Raw genomic sequence first — 23184 nt, forward strand, 5'->3', positions numbered from 1 at the left:
ACTCCTGAGGACAACTGGTAGTTGTCGTCTAACTGTACCCAGAATGAGATCCAGGTGTTCAGAGGGAGCTTTTTGTTACTTTGGTCCTGCTCTCTGGAATAAACTACCAGATGACCTGAGATCAGTCACTACTGTTTCAACGTTTAAAAGAAAACTTAAAACCTCTCTGTTTTCCCAGGTTGATGACTGGTCAATTTCTTACCCGAGTGTGTGTGTGGCTGGACTGTTTTTCAGCTTTTTAGCGTTTTGTTTTTTTATTGTGTTGTGTGTGTGTGTGTGTGCTTGATTTGGTGTTCATTTTTAATCATTGTATTTCTGTATTTGTAAATTTTGCCTTAAAACAATTTTTATCCTTTTCAATTGCGTTTATGCTGATGTTAAGGACCTTGAATTGCCGTTGTGTATGCAAAGTGCTGTACAAATAAAAATGACTCGACTTGTGTCTCTGAGTTAATTCTTCAGTTCTCCTCTTGGTTTCTGATAAACATACATTAAAAATTATTTTGAGTATATCTATATCAAAATTCCTCTTTTTTCTCGTCCTGCAAAATGTTTTTGATGTTATTCTTGATAATTCATCCTGAACTTATGTGTGTTTGGATATCAGTTGGCAAAAACGGCTTTTGTTTACATTTCTGAAAGAGTACAACACAAAAACTGTCATTTTACATTTGCTTTAATTAAATTTGTTTGTCCCATTTAATTAAATTACCACCAATGCACAGATACACAGAAAAAAGTGGAGCCAGAGAGTAGTTTTTAAGTGTGAGAGTTGTTTTTTGGGTTCTGGGTAACGTACCACGGACAGCTTTGTTCACTGTACTTGATGGAAACTTGGGGGTGATGTACATATACACACACATGAATGCTACAGATGAAAGCTGCTTGGCATGTTAAGACAGAGTGAGTAAAGTTTCACTCTTGTGTCTTGTGTCTTTGTGCCAGATGGCTAATGAATCACTCCCAACTCCCACCAAGTTGTATTATTCATCCTGTCTAAAGAGCAACAATTTTAGCAAAGTGTCACACTCCGTAAGAGGGACAGCAGACTGGGGCAACAAGGGAAAACTGATACCCTTCATACAACCTGATGGGAAGCTGACACACACACACACAGGTATGCACGCAGGGACAACTGGGAATCATTATCATTTAGGTCTGATGTAGGATTTGTCAGAACTAATCTAACAACATGAAGGCAACAAGTTCACTGGCTACAATCTGTACCTGCGGCCTTATAAATTGGGTAACAAACACTCATGTACAAGTCATCTGGGAGACATTTTATTGCTAATCAAAGCATCAAGTCCACCTGTGTCAATCTGTTTGCCGCAGGATATAATTGACCATTTTAGGATTCTCAGTGAATTAAATTGGTTTGTGAGTAGGTTGTTCTAGCTGTGGTCCTTTTTGCTACACACTCTTCACTCAGATTAAGGATTTTAATTGAGCTCAGAGTCCCAGCAGATTCGCTTCTAGCAATTCATTAATATGAAATGGAATGAATGCCGCCAGCGCTGGCCCAGTGGCCTCGATTTTATTCCCAACTGGCCTCTGACACATGTGTGTTTTCTTTTAAGTCTGACTTACTTGTACTGTGCCACCAGAGTGAGAGAGAGAGTCAGAACGTGTGTGTTTGCGTGTGTGTGTGTGTGTGTGTGTGTAAGAGAAAGAGAGGAGAGAGCAGCATATGTGCTACCAGAAAATGTGTCAGATAGGTGGCAGGAAACCAGGTCGTCAGTTACCAATTCCAGCTGTGGCTGAAATTGGGCAAGATGATCTGTGGGCTGCAGAGAGTACGCTGACGACTTTGTGCATTTCATACTGTAAGTGACACGATTTCAGTTGTGTTACAGGAGCTTAACTTCAACAGTTGAGTCTATAGAAAGAAAAGAAATTCCACATTTATGCTACAATGCATTGATAAACTTAACTAAAAACCTTTCAAACTGTTCTCCAGTAACCTCCATCCACTAAAGAACTTATTCATCTGTGCTCTAAGTCATGCTATCCTTGATCAACACACACACACATTTATAAGATACACATTTTACTAAATATGAAGAGAAGGATGATTGACACATAACATCTACTGTATGTCTGTCCATCCCTCCTATGTTGCTCTTCCTGAGGCTTCTTTCCCCTGAATCTGAATCTGAACTGAAGGTCTTAGGATAGAAGATACTGCTGTACAGATTGTAATGCCCTGTAACGATGTGATTTGTTATATTGGGCTGTATAAATAAAATTGACTTGACACCACAGCTCACTAGATACAGTATGAGCTCCCTGCACTTCATTGCACTGTTGCACAACTTTGCACCACTGGCCTTAAAGTGATATTCTACTAAATCGCTACTTTTGGTAACTCTCATCTAGGCTTTAAAGGTGGCTGATAAAAGTTTGCTGTTTCTTCTTCTGAAAACTGCAACTGTCATCTTAGAGTTCAATAGATCCTGATATGATGAGTTCTCACAGGAGAATTAAAGACATAAATTCAAAACACACAAGCAGCGTATTTAGCCATAATTGTTGAAATACTAACTAGAACATAATGAGCAATGAGCGAACAAAGGAGAAATGGATTATGCTGCAGGCAAAGTTTGTTTCTGTAAGTCTCTGTAGATGTTTTAATGTTTTTTCCATCATAAAAATGTGTCACCATTGGAATCCATTGTATAAATTCAAGCCAACCACCACTGCTGCTTTTTTTGTGAAAGCAGTGCTTGGAAACTACTAGCATAGTTGTGTTTTCCAATTTAAAAACAGTTTTGAACCCACAACTAGTCAAAAGGTTGTGACTAATTAGTGACATAAAAGTTAGCCTGTTACTTTGTACCCAAAAGTGCTTTGTTTCTTGTGGCTAACGATCCATTTATTCCGACATTGAAAGCAAAATTATATGTTGCAAACTTGACAGTTGCTTAATGAGAGAAACTCAACGTATCCCACTGATGAAACTGTTAAGGTAACAGCTGTTAAACTTTTTTTTTTTTTCTAAAGACCTGAACACTTTGAGAACATGAATTCTGTAAAATCTGTCAACAACACAGCTGTTCAGCACTCAGTCCGGCACTAACTGGTCTGTAAACATGATGCCTTTTATGTAAGAGGCATAGAGGGAGAGAAAGAGAGAGAGGGAGAGAGAGAGGTGGGGGGTGGGGTGGGGGGGATAGAAAGACAGAGAAATAAGAGATACAGAGAAAAAGAAAGATGTGGGTGTCAGGTTGAAATGAGATGTCAACATGCCAACAGCAATCTTCCCTGAACGCAGAATACTGTACACTTAGACATAAACAGCACATCAGCGGTAACAATGATGTTAACTCCTGCGCAATTAATTCATAAAGCCAATCTTATAGGAACAAAGTCTCATTATGTATTTTTTTTGGTCTGTCTCTCCATCTTCCTTTCTCCCCCCCCTTTTGTTTTCCCTCTTCTTTCCTCTCTCTTTCTCTCTACCATCTATCCATTCTTTCTATGCTTTTGCATAACATCTCCAGCGCTGCATTCACATTTAATTCACAGAGGTCCTGGGGGCGAACCAAAGCAGGTTTTAGACACAACTGCCAATCCACTTATCCACCCACCTATTGCTGACTGCAGAGACTGACTGTGCCATGGAAACACACATTTTCCTGCATTTATGTGTTGTGTTTTCCTGTGGCTGTATGCAGTGTATAAATGTATGTGCTTACAGAGAAAAATCACATCAACACACCAACAATAAACAGCTGCTAAACATGTGGCAATATTGTCAGACTTGAGGTACAGCGTCTAGGGATTAGCAGCCTTTAAACTGCAGTATGTGCATGCATGGCAAATATATTGATAGGAGTTGATAGAAGCAGCGTCACATGCATGAATGCACCAACATAACTTGACAATCAGTGTCTGAAATTAATCTTTTGGTTCAGCACCAGAGCCTGGTTAACGTAAAATGAATTCTGTCAAAACTAATTGCAAAATCAGCTGCTGAGGTTTAATTTAAAACTTTTTTTTTTTTTTACTCTCATACAATCAGTCAAGTTTGTAATTCATCATGGAGTTCAACCAAACTCAAAATTAAAAGAGAGCATTTGGAGGCATACCTCCAAACACACACACATACATGTACACAAACCTACTCTATTGAAGCTACATTTGGTATCTTAATGTTACAAAGCTACTTTGCCAACTTTCATCTTGAATCTCAGGGTGAGACGGGAAAAAGAAAAGGCCTACAATATTCTATATATATTTTTCTTATTGTCAACAAATTCCATAAAAAAATCAAAACCCACAATTAATTTAAATAACAAACAAACGCACTATTTACTTCTCTTTGAGTAACGTTTTAACCAAAAAAAAATACAGTGTCCAGTTGTTTCATGAACAGACTGAGCATTTAAATAAATTAAACTATATTTGTCATCCATTTTTAAAAAAGATTTACGTTTTCAGTAGGAACTAATGGGCCTTCACTCAGAAGTCCGAAAGTGTTGAGAGATGTACTAACACATTGTCGATTTTAGTCTTCTTATAGGGATTTGTTAACCATAAGAAAAATATAGAATAATGCCAGCGTTATCCTTAAAGTTTGTGGAAGCTTAGAAGTGTTGATGACCAATTGTGAAATTATAATTTTGGTATGAGTATAGCATAAGTACCTGGGAGGACGATGGGGCCATTATCATTTTTAACCATCTTTCATATTTGTCCCAGAAGTCTCTCTCATGATATCAAATGCATATTGCTGGATCACGTAAAACCTTTATTAGGTAATTAAGCCAGCCTCCAGTAGAGGCCCAAAACATCTCAAATACAGACCACTGAGAAACTGTCCCTCCATCTTGTTAGCTTGTTAGCAGTAGCTAACATTGCTCAAAGACTGAGTATACTGGAGAGTGTATAGTGACAATGGGGATGTTACTGGTGGAATAGACTGTAATATTCAAGGCTACTCAAGAGCCAAACACATAATGGATAGTGTTTGTACAAGATGGAAAAGACAGTCAAAGCAACTGACCTTCACAACCTAGCAGCTGTTGGCCGCTAACATACAGTAGCTTCTTTTATTGGCCATATAACCCCCAACTCCACTTCTGTGCCACAGTTATCTTCTGTTCCACTGGCTTTTATTGCTTAATTTAGTCTCTCAGACATTGCCAGAGTCTTACTAGGACTTACTTACTACTTAGGTCTTTGTATTCCCTAGGGAACATAGGCCATCAACCATACAAATCATTGGAGATCTTGTTTAATGCTAGAAAAAATCATCGTTTTATCTTTGTTTTAAAAAAAGAGCTTCTCAAACTACATCTCCAGTACATAGATACCAATTAAGCTTAGAAATGTGGACAGAAAAACCAAGTATAGCTGAAAAAAAAACCCTGCATAAAAATTAACCATCTATGAGAAAATACAGTATTGTTGAAGTTAGTGGAACAGAGGCTAACTTGAAAAGGGGGGGCAGTAGGACTGTCTACAGGCAAGCTGTAAGACTTGGACGAGGGATTGAGTCCAGGGATGTAGCAAGGTGCTTGAATGTATCTTTAAAGATGAATTTTTAAAAAAAATAACTCAACAGGAATACTGATAGTACTGAAAATGCAGTAGTTTTTCTCTAGTTTTCATTCCAATACAAAAGTTAGTGTGGTAAAATGCAGCCATGTAGAGTGACACTTTTAATGCTACCTATATGTAGCTGGGTAATGAAGACAGGATCTCAGGATAGCATCTTTCCCCTCTAAAGCTAATGGTAGCTGAACATTCAAAACACCTAGCATTTATAACATCGTCAATAATAACACCAGAATTACACTGTAATCCTCATTTAACAGTGGTCTAATAGATCTTTTTCACAGGATTTACACATGTCATAGCACGAAAAGCACAGAAAAGCACAGGTGTAATTAATAATGTTAATGACGGCTCAGTGGAATGGCTCACTGGGACTCTTAATGGAACTGAGCCATCGTTAATCTTATTAGTTAGACCTGTGCGTTTCCAGGAATGACTGCTATGAAAAATGTCTATTATGCGTCCAGACAGAGGCAAAACAAGGAGGAAAGCTATGACGGAAGTTTAGATGTTGCTAGCAAGCACTTGCTTTGCTCTTATTTCATTGGCTCACAGTCATGTCCGAGTGCACAGAGATGTTGAAGAAGTTATATAGTTACAATGAAGTAATAGTTGCAGAACAGGAGGCAACTACTGATATTGATTTGTCTTCCAAAAGCAGATTTCACCAGCAAGTAGTAATTTAGGAATCTGCTGACAGCGTTTAAAACAATCGTTTTCATTAAGGGACGACCAGCTGATGTCACTCACCCACTGAGCACAACTATGAAGTCCATGACGTTCCAGCCGTTCCTCAGGTAGGAGCCTTTATGGAAAACAAAACCGAGAGCCACCAGCTTGATCCCTGCCTCGAAGCAGAAGATTCCAATAAAGTATGGCTCCGTCTTCTCCTGTGGAAATAATGTACAAGGACAAGTCAGCAGTCTATAAACTAACACTGTATACAGTATTATAGTCATGAACAACTATAAACTCTATAGTTTAGTCTTACACCTGTAGATGTGCACGCAGCAGAGGCTTAGAAAACACATTACCACGATGTCATGATAGATTATATATGGACATTTTCACGATTTAGACAAAAAATAATTGGAAACCAGTAAAATTACACTATTTAGAGGTAATTTTGTATGTGGGATTTGTTCTCATGTTTCCGAAATTTAATAACATACTCTAATAACACTGTGAGCTGTCCTACCTTAAAACTTCATCTTTCCTCACTCATTTCTGTGCAAAACTATCCACCACCTCATTAAAATCAGTTGCTCTGACCAGATCGAAGGATACAAACAGCTAATTCTGCACTCTTAACTGAAAGGGAAGTTTCCATTTGGGGTTACTGAACATTTTCCGCACAAAAACAACTTCCTCTTCAGCTTCTTCTCAGTCATTCTTGTTTGTTTTCTACCCCTCTGCATGCATGCGCATCTCACAATGACATTGCTCGGAAAACTTTCTATGTGTTGAGGATGTGAAAACAGATTTTGTCCTCACCAGTCTCTTTGCCATGGGGGTCTTATCCTCTCCAGGGAGGTGCTGCTCCAAGGCCAGTACAACACAGTTGGCGGTGATGGTGGCCAGGATCATGTACTCAAATGGTGTAAAGGCCGCAAAGTTAAGGAAAGTACTTTTATCGCAACACAGGCACAATAAAAACAAACATGTAATAACTAGCAAACATGGAAAAAACATCACCTTGTGGTCATGATGACAGTGTGAATAAAGATTAACAGTAGTTCATATTTAAACATGACTATTTACTGCACATTATTAAATAAATCATCATATTTTGATTAGAGAAACTCACACACTGTCTCAGGACTATAGCTTAAAATGTTCATTACATTAAAGGCATAGTAAAGTATTATTTATTCACATATACAGTACTTCTATAAAAATCCATTCAGCACGTGTGTGTGTGGTTTTATAGAAAGGGAGAAAAGAAACCTGGATGGATGAATGATTAAATGACAGATGAATTATGGCATGGTTCATATTCTCTGGTATTGGAAGCAATCTGTCAGAGAGATTGCAGTATCCATGGCAACCTGCTTTTAAAAGTGCTTTTCATGAAGAGAAAAAGAGCAGGTTAGGGAGGGAACGAGAGCACTGTGAAGTCACCTTGGCCTGACTGGTCTAACTACACAAACTACAGCAAACACTTCACATAACTCCTTTCACTGCCTACAGCTGCAGCCACAGTAGACTTACAGTATATATGAATATCACATCAGTTTCAGCATTGAAATGAATGAAATGAAAATAACAGATGCAACAGTTACAATTTTTTTTCTGAATGTATCAAATAATGCTGAAACAGCATTATTTGAATCTATCTGTCAATCAACTAATCGATGAATCGTTTAGGTCATTTTTAAAGAAATGCAAAACATTCTCTGTTTCCTGCTTCTCCAATGTGAGGATTTTCTGCTTTATATTATCATTATATTATATTATATTTATATTATCTGCTTTATATTATATTAACATTTTATAGACTAAACAATTACTAGACTAATTGTAAAAAATAACCGACAAATTAATCGATAATGGAAATAATCTAATAATAAGATGCACAGCTCTTGAGAACTTGTAAAAGCAAAGCATGAGCCTGTAGAAATAATGAAATAATCAAATTGGAAAGTTTGAAACATTCTTGCAGGTGTGTTGGATTTGATGTTACATAATGAAAGAATGAATATGCAAATCAACAACTAAACAAACGTAATGAAAGCTGCAAGAAAATGTTTGATGTTTGAAAACGAGCTGAAATGATTAGTGAATAAATCCATCAACCTACTGACAAATGATCGCCAAGTATTTTGATAACAGATTCATCGTTAATGGTCATTTTTCAAGCGAAAATGTCAAACATTACCTGATTCAAGCTTCTCAGTTGTACAGTTAAGCTGCTTTTCTTTGTCTCATGTTAATAAACTTGTTGTCTTTGAGTAGTAGGACAAAAAAAGCCAGTTTGATGACGTCACCTTGGGTATTTGAGAAATTGCAATGGAAGGTTTTCACCATTTTCTGACCTTTTATAGACCAAATGATTGATCAATTATTTAAAAAAAAAGGGCTGATTAATCAACAATGAAAATAACTGATAATATTTACCTTTCATTTTTTATTTATTTTGTACTTGAACATGTTTCTTCCAAAGCGATCACCAATCAATGATCTGAGTCTCTCAAATCTTTCTAAATATTTCAGAGGAGTATTTTTGCACAAATGTTGAATTTGAACTCTCGCAACATTTCATTCAAAAAACTTGTCGCAGGACTGATTTGTGCAGCTGTTGAGGTGTAAGCAACTTTACTATTCTAATTTTTTTGCATCTGAATCTTTTCTGTCGTGAAACAACTTTTTTGGGTACAGAAAGCTGATTCTACTGAGTTGTGGACGTTGTGCTCCTGCAGTACAATGACTCTCTACTACTCAGCCCTCAACTTTGACGTTCACATTATTTCTAGACGCTCTTGCACTGCTTCTACAGTTTATTCCATGTAGCAGAAACATCTGTATGTGTATATCTGTGTATTTATATACGACTCTCAGGTTGTGTGTACATACGTGAACCAGCTTGCACTGCGTGTGACTATACGTGCCCTAACACTTGTATGTGCTTGTGACTTTCAGTCCCTTGAAGTTCCCATGAGGCAGCTGCTCCTTGTTATTAATTTTCCTGTCTTGAGTGAAATGGGGTCACTGACTCACAGAGGAGTGCTGAGATGGGGGCCTCTGGGACCCACACTGACTCACATTGACAAGTCCACATTGTTGCCACTGAAAGCAGCTGAAAATAGCTTAAGTGGAAAACACTTAAATCTCCCCCAGTCTGTCACTATCTGTTACCTGTTAATATGCATATCAATGATTATTCATGTTTTTAGGAGAAATCACCCACACTTAACAGTTTTGCACATCATGCTGTTGTGTTCTAGTTATTTAAATATATTTTTCTGACTTTCCAGGCAGCCATTGGTTCTCATTTATTTCAGTACAATATGAAAATCAATTTACTGACTTTGAAACGTGGAATAAGGTGTAATGAATAATTTAATATAATGTCAAAATGAGTGACTTCCAAATCAATGTAGGCCTGCAACTATTGCTTAGTTTCATTATCAATTATGCTGTACAAAATATCAGAAAAGTGAAAAATGTCTTAATCACAAATATTCTAAAGCACAATGTGATCTCTTCAAATAGCTTGTTTTATGCAACCAACCCAAAGATATTCAGTTTACAATCACAAAAGTCAAAGAAAAACATCACAAGTGACAAGCTGGAACTAGCTGGTGTTTGACATTTTTGCTTGAAAAAATGACTAAAACAATATATCCATTTAATCGAGTGATCAACCAATCAATAGAACGTTTCAGCTCTAAACCAATGCTATCTATATGGGAAGTAATCTGCTCAATAAAAACATATTTGAATCCATCACAGTCAACATTTACTTTGTCAGTTACATCATATTGTAGCTGTGACAATAATTAATGGAGTGTGATGGATAACACAACTAAAGTTTTAGGATTCTACTGCTGGACTTTGTACACAAATGAATGGAAACCAGTGGCTGTCTGGAAGGAAATGGGCAAAAAAAAATATCTGAAACTGCATATAAATGGCCAGTAGTGATGTGAAGTGTACACTAGGGCTGCAAGTAATGACTATTTTTATTATTGATTAATCTGTCCATTATGTTCGAGATCTTATTTGTGCAACCAACAGTCCAAAATCAAGAAATACTCAGTTTACAATCATATAAAACAGCTCTAGTAGACACAGAAACACTTGCAGAAACATTGGTATGATCCTTTAAAGAAGTGTAACTTATTTATGGTGCAGAAACTTATGAGAACTGTTGCAACAAATAAATACCATTGCTATGAATGTATACGAATCTGTTTTAAACTCCCAGCCTCCGAACTTGGACGCTATATGCAGAAATGTGGGTCTCGCCCAGTCAATACTCTGACACGTGCTGCTTATACAGCCCACGATCCACCACAGTACCACTGGCCAGCTCTCTCCCACATACCTCTGCCTCTGTGATACCAACAGTCACATTATCGTGCTGCCAGTGGCCAGCTAGTCTTGACCACTAGCCCCACTCCCACACACCCACAGAGCCTGTGGTTAGGTAACAGTGGGAGACTGGCACGCTGCACAGGAGGGGGTGTAAGACAGGAGGAGCAGTGGGTAGATATGGCAACTGAGTATGTTGTTGAGCTGATAATGCTATCAAAACCTCTAAATACGAATGCTATTTATCAGGAAATCACTTAAAACGTGAGAAAGCTATACACAAATACATTCAAATAAACAAATAGCGCTAATAGATTCTTCTATTTGGCCTGTAATTAGTTAATATGATTGTGCATACATAAAGCCTGTGGTCACATTACATGCTGTGGCTGCTAGAGAGAAAAAAAAACACACTTCCCTGATAAATCTTGGTTAGATCTAGAGAAGTTCAGGAGAAAGAAACAGTTGGCTGACTGTACAGCATGAAGCAGAGAAACACCGCCTGCCTGCACGGTTGGATTTGAACTGACACCTACTCATGGCCAGGTTCATATTCCAATGAGCACTAAGGCAGCAGCTATGTGCCTACATGCCACCCCCACAGTGAGCAGAGCTGCTTCTAATGATCACCACATGCCAACTTTCTGTCTTCTACCAGCACATGGAGCACATGGAGCCCCAAACTACAGCAAAAAACAAACAAACAAACAGAGCGAGAATAAGAGGAGGAGGTTAACTTAAGTTATTCCAGCTGCCGATTTAACTAACAGCTGGAAATTATGGGTAAAGTTATGCAAATAAGCAAAGATACTGAACAAAGAGGATGCAATGCTTGAGAAGTCATGCAAAACACATTCACAGCTGGTGGAATTGCCCTTTAAATTGCACTTTTGACGCTTTAGAAATTATGTACCTCTCATGAGTGTTTACGTTGCTGCCTGTCGCTGTCCGTGGTGCTGAACTGACAACAGCATCTTCTCCACAACAAACTATCAGGAAAGCAACTTTGACATAATAATGTTTTTTTTTTTTTGGTGAAAGGATATGGCCATTCAATGATTCGCCGTGCGTATTTCCTGATGATGTTATCCTCTGCGAATATGAAGAGCGACCTGTTGACGGTGAGGCAGTTCTGCCGGTGGGGGACGGGGTTGTACAGAGCCATGGTCCGGGCCCGCTGCGCCTTGGCTTGTTTCATGGAAGCCGTGAGTCCCGCCGCCGCGTCCTGCCCGTCCCCGCCGCGCTCCAAGTCCCCATCCCCGGAGTCCACAGTGGTGGGAGCGGACTCGTCTCCAAACCGAGCCATTCTACAAACAGATGAGGAGACCGCCGGCTTAAGAGTGTTTTTCTAGACACGACTTCTTTATACAGGAAAATGTAAAGTGGAGCTAAGCGCAAAAAAAAAAAAGATCCACCTTCAATCCACTGACAGCTTCTCGAGCGCCAAAATCCCCCCCAAAAGTTGCAGATTCCTATCACTCCATATCCACAAGAAAAAAAAGGATTATATCATTCAATTGGCTTATATTTTAGAGGAAAATATCATCATCCATTTACTTAATGACGACTCAGGTGCACAAGCTGCAAAAAAACCCCTTCAGCATCTCTATTATCCCATCTGTTTAACAGCGCGTTACAATCAGCTCTGAACAACTTTTAATGCGAGCGCGTCTCTAAACTCAAAGCAGCGAAGGAGGGCGAGAGAAGGAAAAAAAAAAAAGATCCACCGAGTTTACCTTTGCAGTTTCCAATTAACATCCAAGCTCATTTTGATCTGACAAACCGTTAGTTAGATCAAAAACTACTCTGCAGCTCATCAGATGGAGAGATCCGAGGGAAGTCTTCGCAAACTTTACGCATCTCCTCGACCCGGTAAACTTGACAAAAAGGAAGATCTCAGTTAAAAGGAAACCCCGTTTAACCCGTCTCAACGAGATACTTTAAGTAACTGCGTGAAATTATTCTATAATAAGTCAAAAAAAAATGTAGAGAGACTTGCTTGATCTTACAATCTTATCACCTGCTGGTAAAATTATCAGGCAGACAGGAGCGCATAAGCACCGGCAGCCCCCTCCCACAGTATCATTTCATGATGGCGATTTCAAAATTCATCTGAATGAAACTGGAAGAGAGGAGGGACGTATATTTTGTTACCATAGCAATTAGAGTTTGCTGAGGATGAACAAAACCTTTTTTTAAAAAAAACAAAAAAACAAAAAAGGCTAAATACAGTAGGCTGTGTGGGTATGTGGTTCAAAACCAATTATGTAAAGATGTTTGTGGGTGCTGTGGCAAGAGAAAAGGGTGTGAAAATACATTTAACAGGAATACTAGAAGCAGAGACAAAGCACAGAAAAAGGCAACAAGTGTATGAATAGGACACGCAAGTAAAACAGGATTATTTCATATTTCCCACCTTTAACACCTCTAATTTATAGGATATGAGCTTATTTCCCTCATGTGTAAATTGAGAGTGAGATTTAAACACTTTCAGCAATTGACAGTAGAGAGCATTGTCATATTTTCATTAATAGAGACAGACTTGTACTATTAAAACATTTAAAAACTAGGCCATTGTGCTAATATTGGAGCAAAAGTCGGGAGTAAAAATAGAGCATGAAATAGCCTAGATCTTAGGGCTGCTCCCTTTTTGAGGGAGACGAGAAGAAAGCCGGGTCTTTTTCACACTCCCTGCCACAAGTGAGACCTCGTTAGGCGAGTGGGCTCTCTCGCTCCATCTGCCGCTCTCCTCCCTTCCCCACTGTTTCCTGAAGATGACCACTTCAGCCCCCACAGATATGATATTATTCAAGTCGTGGCTTCTTTTCATGCCTGCTTGTTTGTCACGTTAAATGAATGCAATTAAAAAATCAACCCCGTAGCCAACAGTCCACTTGATATCCTAACACGACATATTCCCCCTCACAGGTATCACAGGATGCAGACGGGCAGCGTGCAAGGGCTCAGACTGAGGGGAGGGGGGGGATTTGTGAAAGCAGCCAAGAGAGAGTGACAAATTTATGCTTGGCAAACAAATCGAAATCTGGGGGAGAAGAGGGGAAAAAAATTGATTTAACAGGATCTATGAATAAGACCCTAACTGAGCTCTGAAAACTCAGCCATGACTCTGTTACCTCCTCTTCCTAATCTGCATAAAGCAGGCGGGTGTGTCACTTCATGCAAAGCAGAAAGAGCAACAAAAGGCTACACTGACCTATGGAGAGGGGAATGTAAAAATAGCAGATGATTGGATGATTAGCATGTAATATGTACAGGAAGTATCTGTACAGTACATTGTACATGTCTCTCATTAACTGCACATTCATCATTCACTGTCTACTAAAAAAAGTCTTATATAAGAACTCATTACTAAAAACATCATCTATGTTGCCCAACAAAAATATTTGTCCATCTCTGCAAACATTACATATCTCTCTCTCTCTCTCTATGTGTGTGTGTGTGTGTCTCTAGCTCTCTCTTTGCTGTTGTTTCCATAGCGACATAGCTCTCTTGAATTCCTGCTCCGTTCTTTTTCCATTTCTGCCAACAAAAGCCATGTTGCACAATAGAGCAACCTCTTCCTACAGAAATCTGTTTCTCCCAACACATACAAACACATATACATACACACACACACACACACACACACACACACACACACACACCTCCCCATCAGGGTCATTGGACATCTTTAAGGTGCAAACTGACAGACTACAGCACAGCATCGTCACCATCATTGATACTCCATCACTCTGAATAGATAACCAGATGTAGTCTGTTTTAAGAGTGTTTGGCTTTTGTTCTGTTCTTGCTCGCAGCCTACTCAGAGGCTTCTGAAAATAGCTTTGTAAACCGATAGCGGAAGAAGAAGAAGAAGAAGAAGAAGAAGAAGAAGAAGAAGAAGAAGAAGAAGAAGAAGAAGAAGAAGAAGAAGATGTCTCATTTTGCTCGGGCCTTAGCAAAGTTTGGATGAGATAAACAAAGCAGAGAGGGTCAAACTCCTGTATCTTAGTACAGGACAAGAAAAGCAGATATGGAAGAGAGCTTGAGATGCATTTTTATGTCCATCGTCTTTAGAAATACAGCATATAGAGGCAGACAGATGAAGAGAGGCTGCAGGTGACATGCGCTGAGTTAAAATGTTAATGTGCGTACTTTGTGCCAGAACTCTGAAGAGCATTTATATAATTGCAGACAGGCTTTCGCCCAACATTGACTGGAGTGGTTTTAGCATTTTATTTTTCTCTCTGTTCCCTAGCAACAGACATCCTCTGGAACTGAGTTATGTCAGTTTGATTCGACCGCTAACTGCTGCTTATATCATCGCAGATCGGTGTGACACCGTGCCAATTTACCTTGAGACGTGTAAACATTGTGGTCGAGGTTGCACAGAAATGCTCAAAAGCTTAAAATATTGGGTATCCATTGATAAAAGCTCAAAGAAAAGTTCTGTGCGTGAGAGAAAAAGTTTTTTTTTTTTTAAATTCATACTTATATACATTCATTCATACATACATCTATTCTCAGTCGTCACCCTACGGTTTAACAAAACATCATTAATGTCCCAGTTTTGTTCATAATAATCATTTAACATTTTGCAGGCAGGATCAACAATGCCCAAACTCAAATGCTCACATGCTGCTTCCCTTCTGCTCCTCTACTTTGATTCCCTAGCATCCCCTAATGGACAAATAACCACAATACATGTAGTGCTCAGAAATCACTCAGCTCTTGTTAGGTGCCATATCTGCTCATGCTGCCAACACCTACAGGTTGAAAATAAAAGTATATGTACAAGACTTTAATCAGGGAGGGGGGAAAAAAGTGACATAGCTCTGCTTTTGTGTGTCTGCACATGTGAGCGAAAGCTAGAGGGCAAAAGAGAGAATGACAGCACACCAGTAAAGTGGATGTGGAGTGGGTGTTGGAGGTACACTGGAGTAAAGAGAAAGCAGAGGATGGAGGAAGGAGGAGTGGGGGGAAGGGGAGGGAGGGGGGCTTGTTGGTGGGTTGGGTGTTATGCTGATGGAGTACCACTACACGTTGGAGTGGTGGGAAGCAGATAATCAGAGCGATGCGGCTGCAGAGTTCAAAAGTTCACAAGCAAGCACCCTCAGCTCCGCCATTAATGACACTACCCAGAATCTGATTACAGTAAACTATCTCCAACAATGTAACATGGGCATGAAAAAAACAAAACACCAAATCAACTTGGGAGCTTTCTGATGAAAGCAGTGGGAACTGATTTGGTGATTCATTGGTGGAACTATAACATTGCTCGCAACAAAGGCATCTGCATATGTATTGTGACTATGGAGCACCCTCTGAAATAAGCACTTTGAAGGGAAGCGACAATATAAGTGTTATACTTTATACTGTAATGGTTACTCACTTGAATCATTGAATCCCTGTTCTGTTGATATTTCGCTTAAATGTTTCTGTTAAGGCTGCATTAAGATATTTTTGACCACTTGGAGAAAGAAAGACTCATTAGCTGTTTATCAGTTTGTGATCGCAAAAAAACAACAACAACAACAGAGCAACATGATCCTATTGCAGTCATGTTTTCACCACCTTGCCTTTTAGCTGTATCTATAGCTCTATATCTGGGGTTTTATATCCTGCTAGATGGTCAACTTTGTTCCCCAGTCACCAGTTTACTTTGGCTCTGTGTCATTTCATGTTAATATAAAAAATCCAAATATAATTTCAATGGTAAACTTGCATGTTTTTGGCCACTTGGGGGCAGAAAAACAAGCTGAAAACACAACATTGACATATTATCACAGCATAATGTTGATATGATGAACATGTTAGCAAACAGCTGCTTATTTAGCCCACACATCCAGCAGACACAGAGCAACATTAGCATTCATTTGATGTTTTGTCTTTGTCCAATATTCACTCTCCTTTGAGCTCTGTTTTGGTCTCCACCAACTCCAGAGGGAAATATCTGTCTTTTTAGCTGCTAAATGCTCCAGTATGTTCACCAGCTAGTCGCTAACTTTGTCTGTCTGGGGTTTGGTGCTGAGTAAGTAGTGTACAGTAAGTTTATCTGCCCTTTTCTTGCTGAAAACAGCTACCTGCTGCATCTGAAAACGAGGAAAACAGAAAAGTTACGGGTTATAGGAAAGCGAAACAAGGTCCAAAGACTTCCAAAGACGTGATAATTCTATGTGGGTTTGTCACTTGGAGTGCCACCTGTCACTTTACACACATTCGTCTCATCCTATAGTTCCAAAAAATATTGATTAGTGCAGCAGTGTCCTATACTATTCTGTATCTTCTTGCTATATTGATGAATCTACTATATATTATAAGTACAGTATGTTGGCCTTATTCACTTTACACTTTTGGACTCATGGTAACAGGAAAAGCACAGGTGTAATTAATAACATAAACAATGGCTGCATTCCATTTCCATTTCCAAAGCCCTGTTATTATGCACGCTTGCTCACTTGCATGGCTTATGGGGACGCTAATGTGGAATGAAGCCATCATTAATGTTATTAATTACACCTGTGCTTTTCCTGCTGTGACTAGTCAAAATTTCTGCCATTAAAAAAGGTCTATTGATCAAAATATTCAAATCAAAGACGCCATTTTTAATCTTGGCATCATTACTTAACATAAAAGCTCTGTGGTGTAACAGTATGAGCTTCTGATGACGGTCCCAAAGAGGTTCAACAGGTTGAGAAGTTATACTGCACATACAGTATATACATTCTTTCACACTGGCACCTTCATCCTCCTCCATGGAGATTTATCTTCTTAACACATATAATTTAAAAGGAACCTCTCGCTTCTGAATCTCTTTTATACTTACTCCCACTCCTTCCTACGGGCTTGCGGCGTGCTCTGGATTTTGTGTGCCTGGTGAGCCATGATGATGTCCTTCTGCTCCACAAGTCCCCCGCGCCGCCGCAGCATGCAGTGGGGGCTAAGGGACCCTGAACCCTGGTCAGACGAGGCGTCGTCCTGACCACACGGCACATCAAAGCTTGCTGCTCGAGGAGGCAGCTCCAGGTACTCAGGGGCGGCATGGGGGACCTGCAGGGAGCAGGAGCGAGCTCCTTGCGCCAGGCCGGGACGGGCAGTGGGGATGGGCTTCCTCCAGGCCTCAGGCTCGGGGAGAGACAGGGAGGACTGGACATGCATCCCTCCACTTGGACCACGGCTGGATGGAGAGTGGAGGTTGGGTGTGAGGGAGCGGGAGAGGGACTGGTCTGAACTGGTCAACATCTCTACAGAGGTCGGGAGTTGGCCGTTTCACCATAATGCTACAAATGGAGAGCAAACAGATAAAGAGGCAGAAAAATGATGAGTGAAAAGAGGTTAAACACTAATTCAGAAGACAGAACACATTTTGAAATCCAGCCTGCCCACATCTGTTTGTTTATGTTGCCTGTTTGGCCTGAAAGTGATCTGTTGTTCTGTTGATATTTAAAGGCTGAGACATTTAAAAGCCAAAGTACCAGGCACAATAGTTCTAATCAAAATTCATTAAAGAAATAGTTCAACATTTTGGGAAATACACCTACTTGCCAAGAGTTAGAAGAGAAAACCACTCTCACGTCTGTGTGTTAAATATGAAGCTACAGCCAGCAGCTGCTTAGCTCAGTATAATGACTGGAAACAAAGGGAAACAGCTAGTCTGGCTCTGTCCAAAGGTGACAAAATCTGTCTACCAGCATCTCTAAAGCTCACAAATTAACACGTTACATCTTATTTGTTAATTTATGCCACACTATATTCTGGCAACCTGGTCCCAATGTTGTGTCTTGATAGACTGTTTCCCTGTCAATATGCGTTTCCCCTTACCTTAACCTCAACCCAACCTGTTATCTCTGCTACATTTAACCACAACCCAACCTAAGACTGGCCAAGAAATAATCTGGTACTTAATCCTCTAATTTTTACACTTTTGACTTTTTGTACGGATTAAACAAACAAGATGTAACATGTTAATTAGTGAGCTTTAGAGGTTGGCAAATTTTGTTACCATCTGTTTCCAGTCTTTATGCTAAGCTAAGCTAAAAAGCTGCTGGTTGCATATTTATTTACAGACATGAGAATGAGAGTGGTATCAATCTAACTCTCTGCAAGAAAGCTCATAGGTGTATTTCCCAAAATATCAAGCTGTTCATTTAAAGGTTGGCTATGGGATGCAGAGGAGTGACATGTAGAAGATGTACTGATTGGCAAAAAAATGACTTTTCCTATTAAAGAATGCAGCTTAAATGTAGGATGAATGCGACCATTTCACTGCTCTTTTTCTAAACAATCACCTCTGCCTGTAAGATCTTTGATACTAGCGGCGCATATGTTTGAATGAACAAAAGCTTTAAACTGGCAGCCGTGCAGAAATAGCACCAGTAATAGTGTTAGTGGGCGGTATAAGACTTTGTTCTGAGACCGGGTCTGGTAAAAGTAATGGCGAGACATTTAGAGAGAAATATTAAAACCTCATAAACATTAAATAAATAGATTAGACTTAAAGCCTAGTTTTGTTTCCAGACTAACAGCATATAAAAAGATCAGTTAAACCCTTATCCTGTTGTTGCTGCTATCATCCAGTTAAGCGTGTGTGTTTGTTTGTGTGTCTGTGTGTAACTGACAGAGAAATAAGGGGGAGATGAGGTGGCAAAGCTGGAAAACAGCAAGTTTGAGACGAGCCAGTCAGAGACAGACGAAACAAGGCTGTTTCCACTGAGCCGGAGCTGAAAAGAAGATGACTGAGTGTGGGAGAGCTGAAAGCAAAAGGCACAGTGAGTCACTCATCAGCAGCACGGCCCCTCAGACATGAACTGGACACAGTCTGAGTTGAGCTCTGGCCTCAGACACAGCACAGCGGCCTGTCTGAAAGCCGGGAGAGGCTACAAGGTCAGCGCACACATTTACACGGGTGGCTTGATCGCAGCTTTATGCTGCTGATGGACGGGGCTGCCTCTGATTTTAGCACAGCCGTGCAAGTTCAGAGATATGCGATACCTCGTATTATCAGTCAGTCTTCCAGCTGGAGCTGTGGGGAAAATTAAATGTCAAGGCACTTGTATCAACAAGCACAGCCGAGGCAACAAAAACTAAGAGGGTGGATCCATGACATGTGGGTTACTCACTCAAACAAAAATTAATCATGAATGGCAGCTTGTATTAAGGTTTTTTTTTTTTTTTTATCAGCATGAGCAGCACTGGACATCAATAATCCTACTGCAGTGTGACTACAGACAATAATTACTGCTTGCACCTTATCTGTATAATTCATTAAAGTTATAAAACACTTGTGTGGAGATGCTCTTCTGTTTTAAATTCAAATGTAAGCCTCTAGCTGTGATCTCGCTTTAATTAGTGCAACCACTGTAGAGCCTACAACACCCCCCCCACCACCACCACCCCTCTCTCGTGTTTATGCACGTCAGCTGCAGGTCGGCAGTCTTTTCAAATACATTAACTCCTGTTAACAGGTATCGCTAATTAGGGAGCTCTTTCTTTCCTTCCTTCTCTCTTTCTTTCTTCTCGCGGAGTTCAGTGTTTTGACGCACAACCAAGTGAGGAAGAGGAAAAGACGCGGAGTAGATGAAGAAGATGAGAAAAAAAAATGAAGCCAGGAGGGAGAAGAGAATGTGAATGCAGTGCGCGCGACCGACAGGAGATATATATATTAAAAAAATATATACATTAATTAACTAATGGGATGATTAATGAATTTCACAGCTTTACCTTGAGGTGACACGCGCTCCTTCATCGTCAGAGAGAGCCCCCCGATCAGGCGGATCCTAAATTCACCTCCTCTCAGTCCAAGTTTAGGTGGTTTTGAGGATGATTTCGCGAGGATTCCTGGAGTGGTGATTACCGCTGTGTGGCTATAAATACTGCGGGGTGGCTGTGAGCCAGAGGAGTGTAGCACAGATGAACGTAAACGGGCATGGTGACAGAAGAGAAGCATGGGAATAAAATCCCCATCATCTTCATTCGGCTGCCGGGATATGAGTCACTTTAAGTCTGAATCAACGCCTCAGTGTCTTCAAACTTCACTGAAGAGTTCATTGAATTGTTCTGTCTCAATATCTTCAGTGGCGGGATGTTATTTACCTGTCCTCAGATTTCAAATGAGTGGAAGTGGAGGAGATGAATGCAACAGGTCTGTTCATGTGTGGTGTGTGTGTGTGTGAGCAGCACACCGCACAGTTTGGCTCAGATAGTTACCACTAGATGGTGGACTGTAGCTGCATACCTGAGAGACAGCAGGTTATAGCCAGTGAGTAAGAAGGATGAGGTTTCAGATCAAAGGAGGTCAAAAGGAGAGCAGCCGCCTCCATCCTCATATCACTCCTCATAATCCTCGCCTTTACAGGTTTCTGTGAGGGAAAAAAAGACACCTGTTTGTGCACAAGCAGGGCCGTGCCAATACTTTTGGGGGGGCCAAAATATATTTTGCCCCCCCCCCCCCCCTCCCACCAGTCACCCTCCCTCTGAGCCCCATGCCCACAATAAATACATACATACTGTTCTTTATTATTATCACAAGTGACCATTGACTGTATATAAATAATATGGACGACATGACAAGTCCCCAAAATTGAAGCCAAAACATCTAGATCGCCCCCTCTGGTGGCTGGCTGTAGTACAAGTCATAAGCCCTGCCCCCTCCATGTTAGCGGATGGGACATGAGCCAAATTAAAAAATCAAGAGTACACATCAATTAAATGTTTCCCAAAGATGGTTTCTGTCATTTTAGGTAGTTCTTATCACACTGATGTATGTTCATGTGCTCATTTTTCTGATTGAAGTTTGTTTTTAATTAGTTATTTGATGATATAATAAGGGGGGTGGGGTGGGGGGGGGGGGGGGGGGGGGGGGGTGACGTCATGATGGACATCTGTGACAGCTGCTCTCAAACCTCAGAGGTCAGAGAAGGGGACAGGTGAGGGGGGCGTGTGCTGAGGACTCTACTGAGTCTCCAAATGACATCACACAAGCAAGATGGCTGCTCCTGGAAAGAAGATGTTTTGGCTTCACTTAGCGGCAGGAAGTGGAGATATGTCGTCCATATTTATATACAGTCAATGCAAGTGACATAGAGGACTGGATATATTGTATCATGGATGGCATTAGGACTGTTAAACCACAAGAATAACATATCAAACCAGACATCTCCCCTACACCACAAAAAGTTATAGCCTATAATATTTTCCTTTTTTTTCTTGTGCAAAAATGTGTATAATAACATCCCATCAATCCACCAAGGTCCACCAACTTCCAAATTATCTCTTGAAAGTTTCTTGTAAAGAACTATAGTATGTAATTCAGTGCTGCATTGATTATAGGGAAAATAGAGACACAGTTCTGAGATTGTAATTTTCAGTAGTTTAGTAGTAAAGTAGTTAAAGCAGTTGTCGACTTCCAGAGACTTCCTGAAATGCTTCATTTAAACCCAAGTAGATATTTACTTTATCAGATGATATGTTGTTAAGCTGTCCAGCTGTGCACACTGGTGACACTGGTGACACTGGTGATACGAGTTCAGCACTTATTTGGAATTAATCAATTGAAAGTGTTCAGCTTATGGAAATAAATACTTAAATAAACAAGAATTTCAACTTTTTTTTAGGGGTACATTTTGACAGTTATCAATAAAGGATTGATCAACATTTCAGATGTGTTTGTTTTGCTTCTGCTGAATTCCAGTTGAAGCAGAGGAAGTCCAGTGTAACAACTTTCACAACAAATATGAATATTTTCCTGTACTGTAATTGTTTTATCACTGCAAGAATCAGTCAAACACCAAAGGAAACGTTACAACTGGCTTTTGTTTTACTGACTATGTATCTAGTTGTAGATACAGTATTTTGACAGTCTGTGCATCTCTATCGTATCTCTTAGAGAACTTATTTGTTTTTTGCAATCTAAAGAAATTGGACTGTGAGGTCTAAAAGACACATAGTAATCTCAAACAGTGGTGTTCTGCATATAAGGAGGAAAAAATATTACAAATTATTGCTAAAAATAAGATGCATAAGTAGCTAAAGAATTCATGCTCTGTGATTTTGAACTCTATCAGTAGATTAATTGCCCTCACTGTTTATCATACCCCTTCAAGAAAGACAATATGATGTTAGTTAACATTTAAAAAAAACACTATGACTTACTGTAGATGCAAATGAGTTAAGTAGGACTGAGTATAATATAACTGGAGATATTTATTTTATAAAACTACACATATATTTTGGGACAATGCACGTAACTCCAATAGTTGTTGGATAATATTGAAACACAGATGTCTGAATCAGCCAAAATTATACTATAGATACAGTTAAAAATAGGTTTTCTTTGAAATTCTTCTGTATGCTCTTTCACCTTTCTTATTAAAACCTACTGCATATTTCTCCTTTTCTCACACCGGTAACCACAAAAGTGTGTCCTGTGTCTGTACAATAATGAAGCTGAAGCCAAGGACAGAGAATACTTTTTTTTTCTTTGTCTGTGATTAAAACAGAGCCATAATGGTCCATGTAGTTAATTAAAAGGTCAGCTGTGTTCATTTTAACCAATCCTGTTATTCCCTAAGCTGATGAAGAGGTGTTAGC

General features: G+C 39.7%; 1 protein-coding gene across 4 annotated transcripts in view; it reads right to left on the bottom strand.

Annotated features, from left to right (window-relative positions):
* LOC137194286 (voltage-dependent R-type calcium channel subunit alpha-1E-like) overlaps positions 1-20978 on the bottom strand; it is a 58400-nt gene extending 37422 nt beyond the window's left edge. For 3 of the 4 annotated variants that reach the window (XM_067606040.1, XM_067606038.1, XM_067606037.1), the window contains exons 1-2: positions 7057-7219; positions 6313-6452 (exon numbers count right to left, since the gene is read on the bottom strand). In XM_067606040.1, the coding sequence (XP_067462141.1) occupies positions 6313-6452; positions 7057-7149 (233 nt within the window). In that variant the 5' untranslated portion in view covers positions 7150-7219. Of the gene's footprint in view, positions 1-6312; positions 6453-7056; positions 7220-11642; positions 11904-17422; positions 17877-20316 lie in introns of those variants that run through there. The other variant, XM_067606041.1, reaches the window with a different exon arrangement.
* Between the last annotated feature and the right edge of the window lie 2206 nt (positions 20979-23184).

The sequence above is a fragment of the Thunnus thynnus genome, chromosome 12 (assembly GCF_963924715.1).
Source record: "Thunnus thynnus chromosome 12, fThuThy2.1, whole genome shotgun sequence".
NCBI lineage: Eukaryota > Metazoa > Chordata > Actinopteri > Scombriformes > Scombridae > Thunnus > Thunnus thynnus.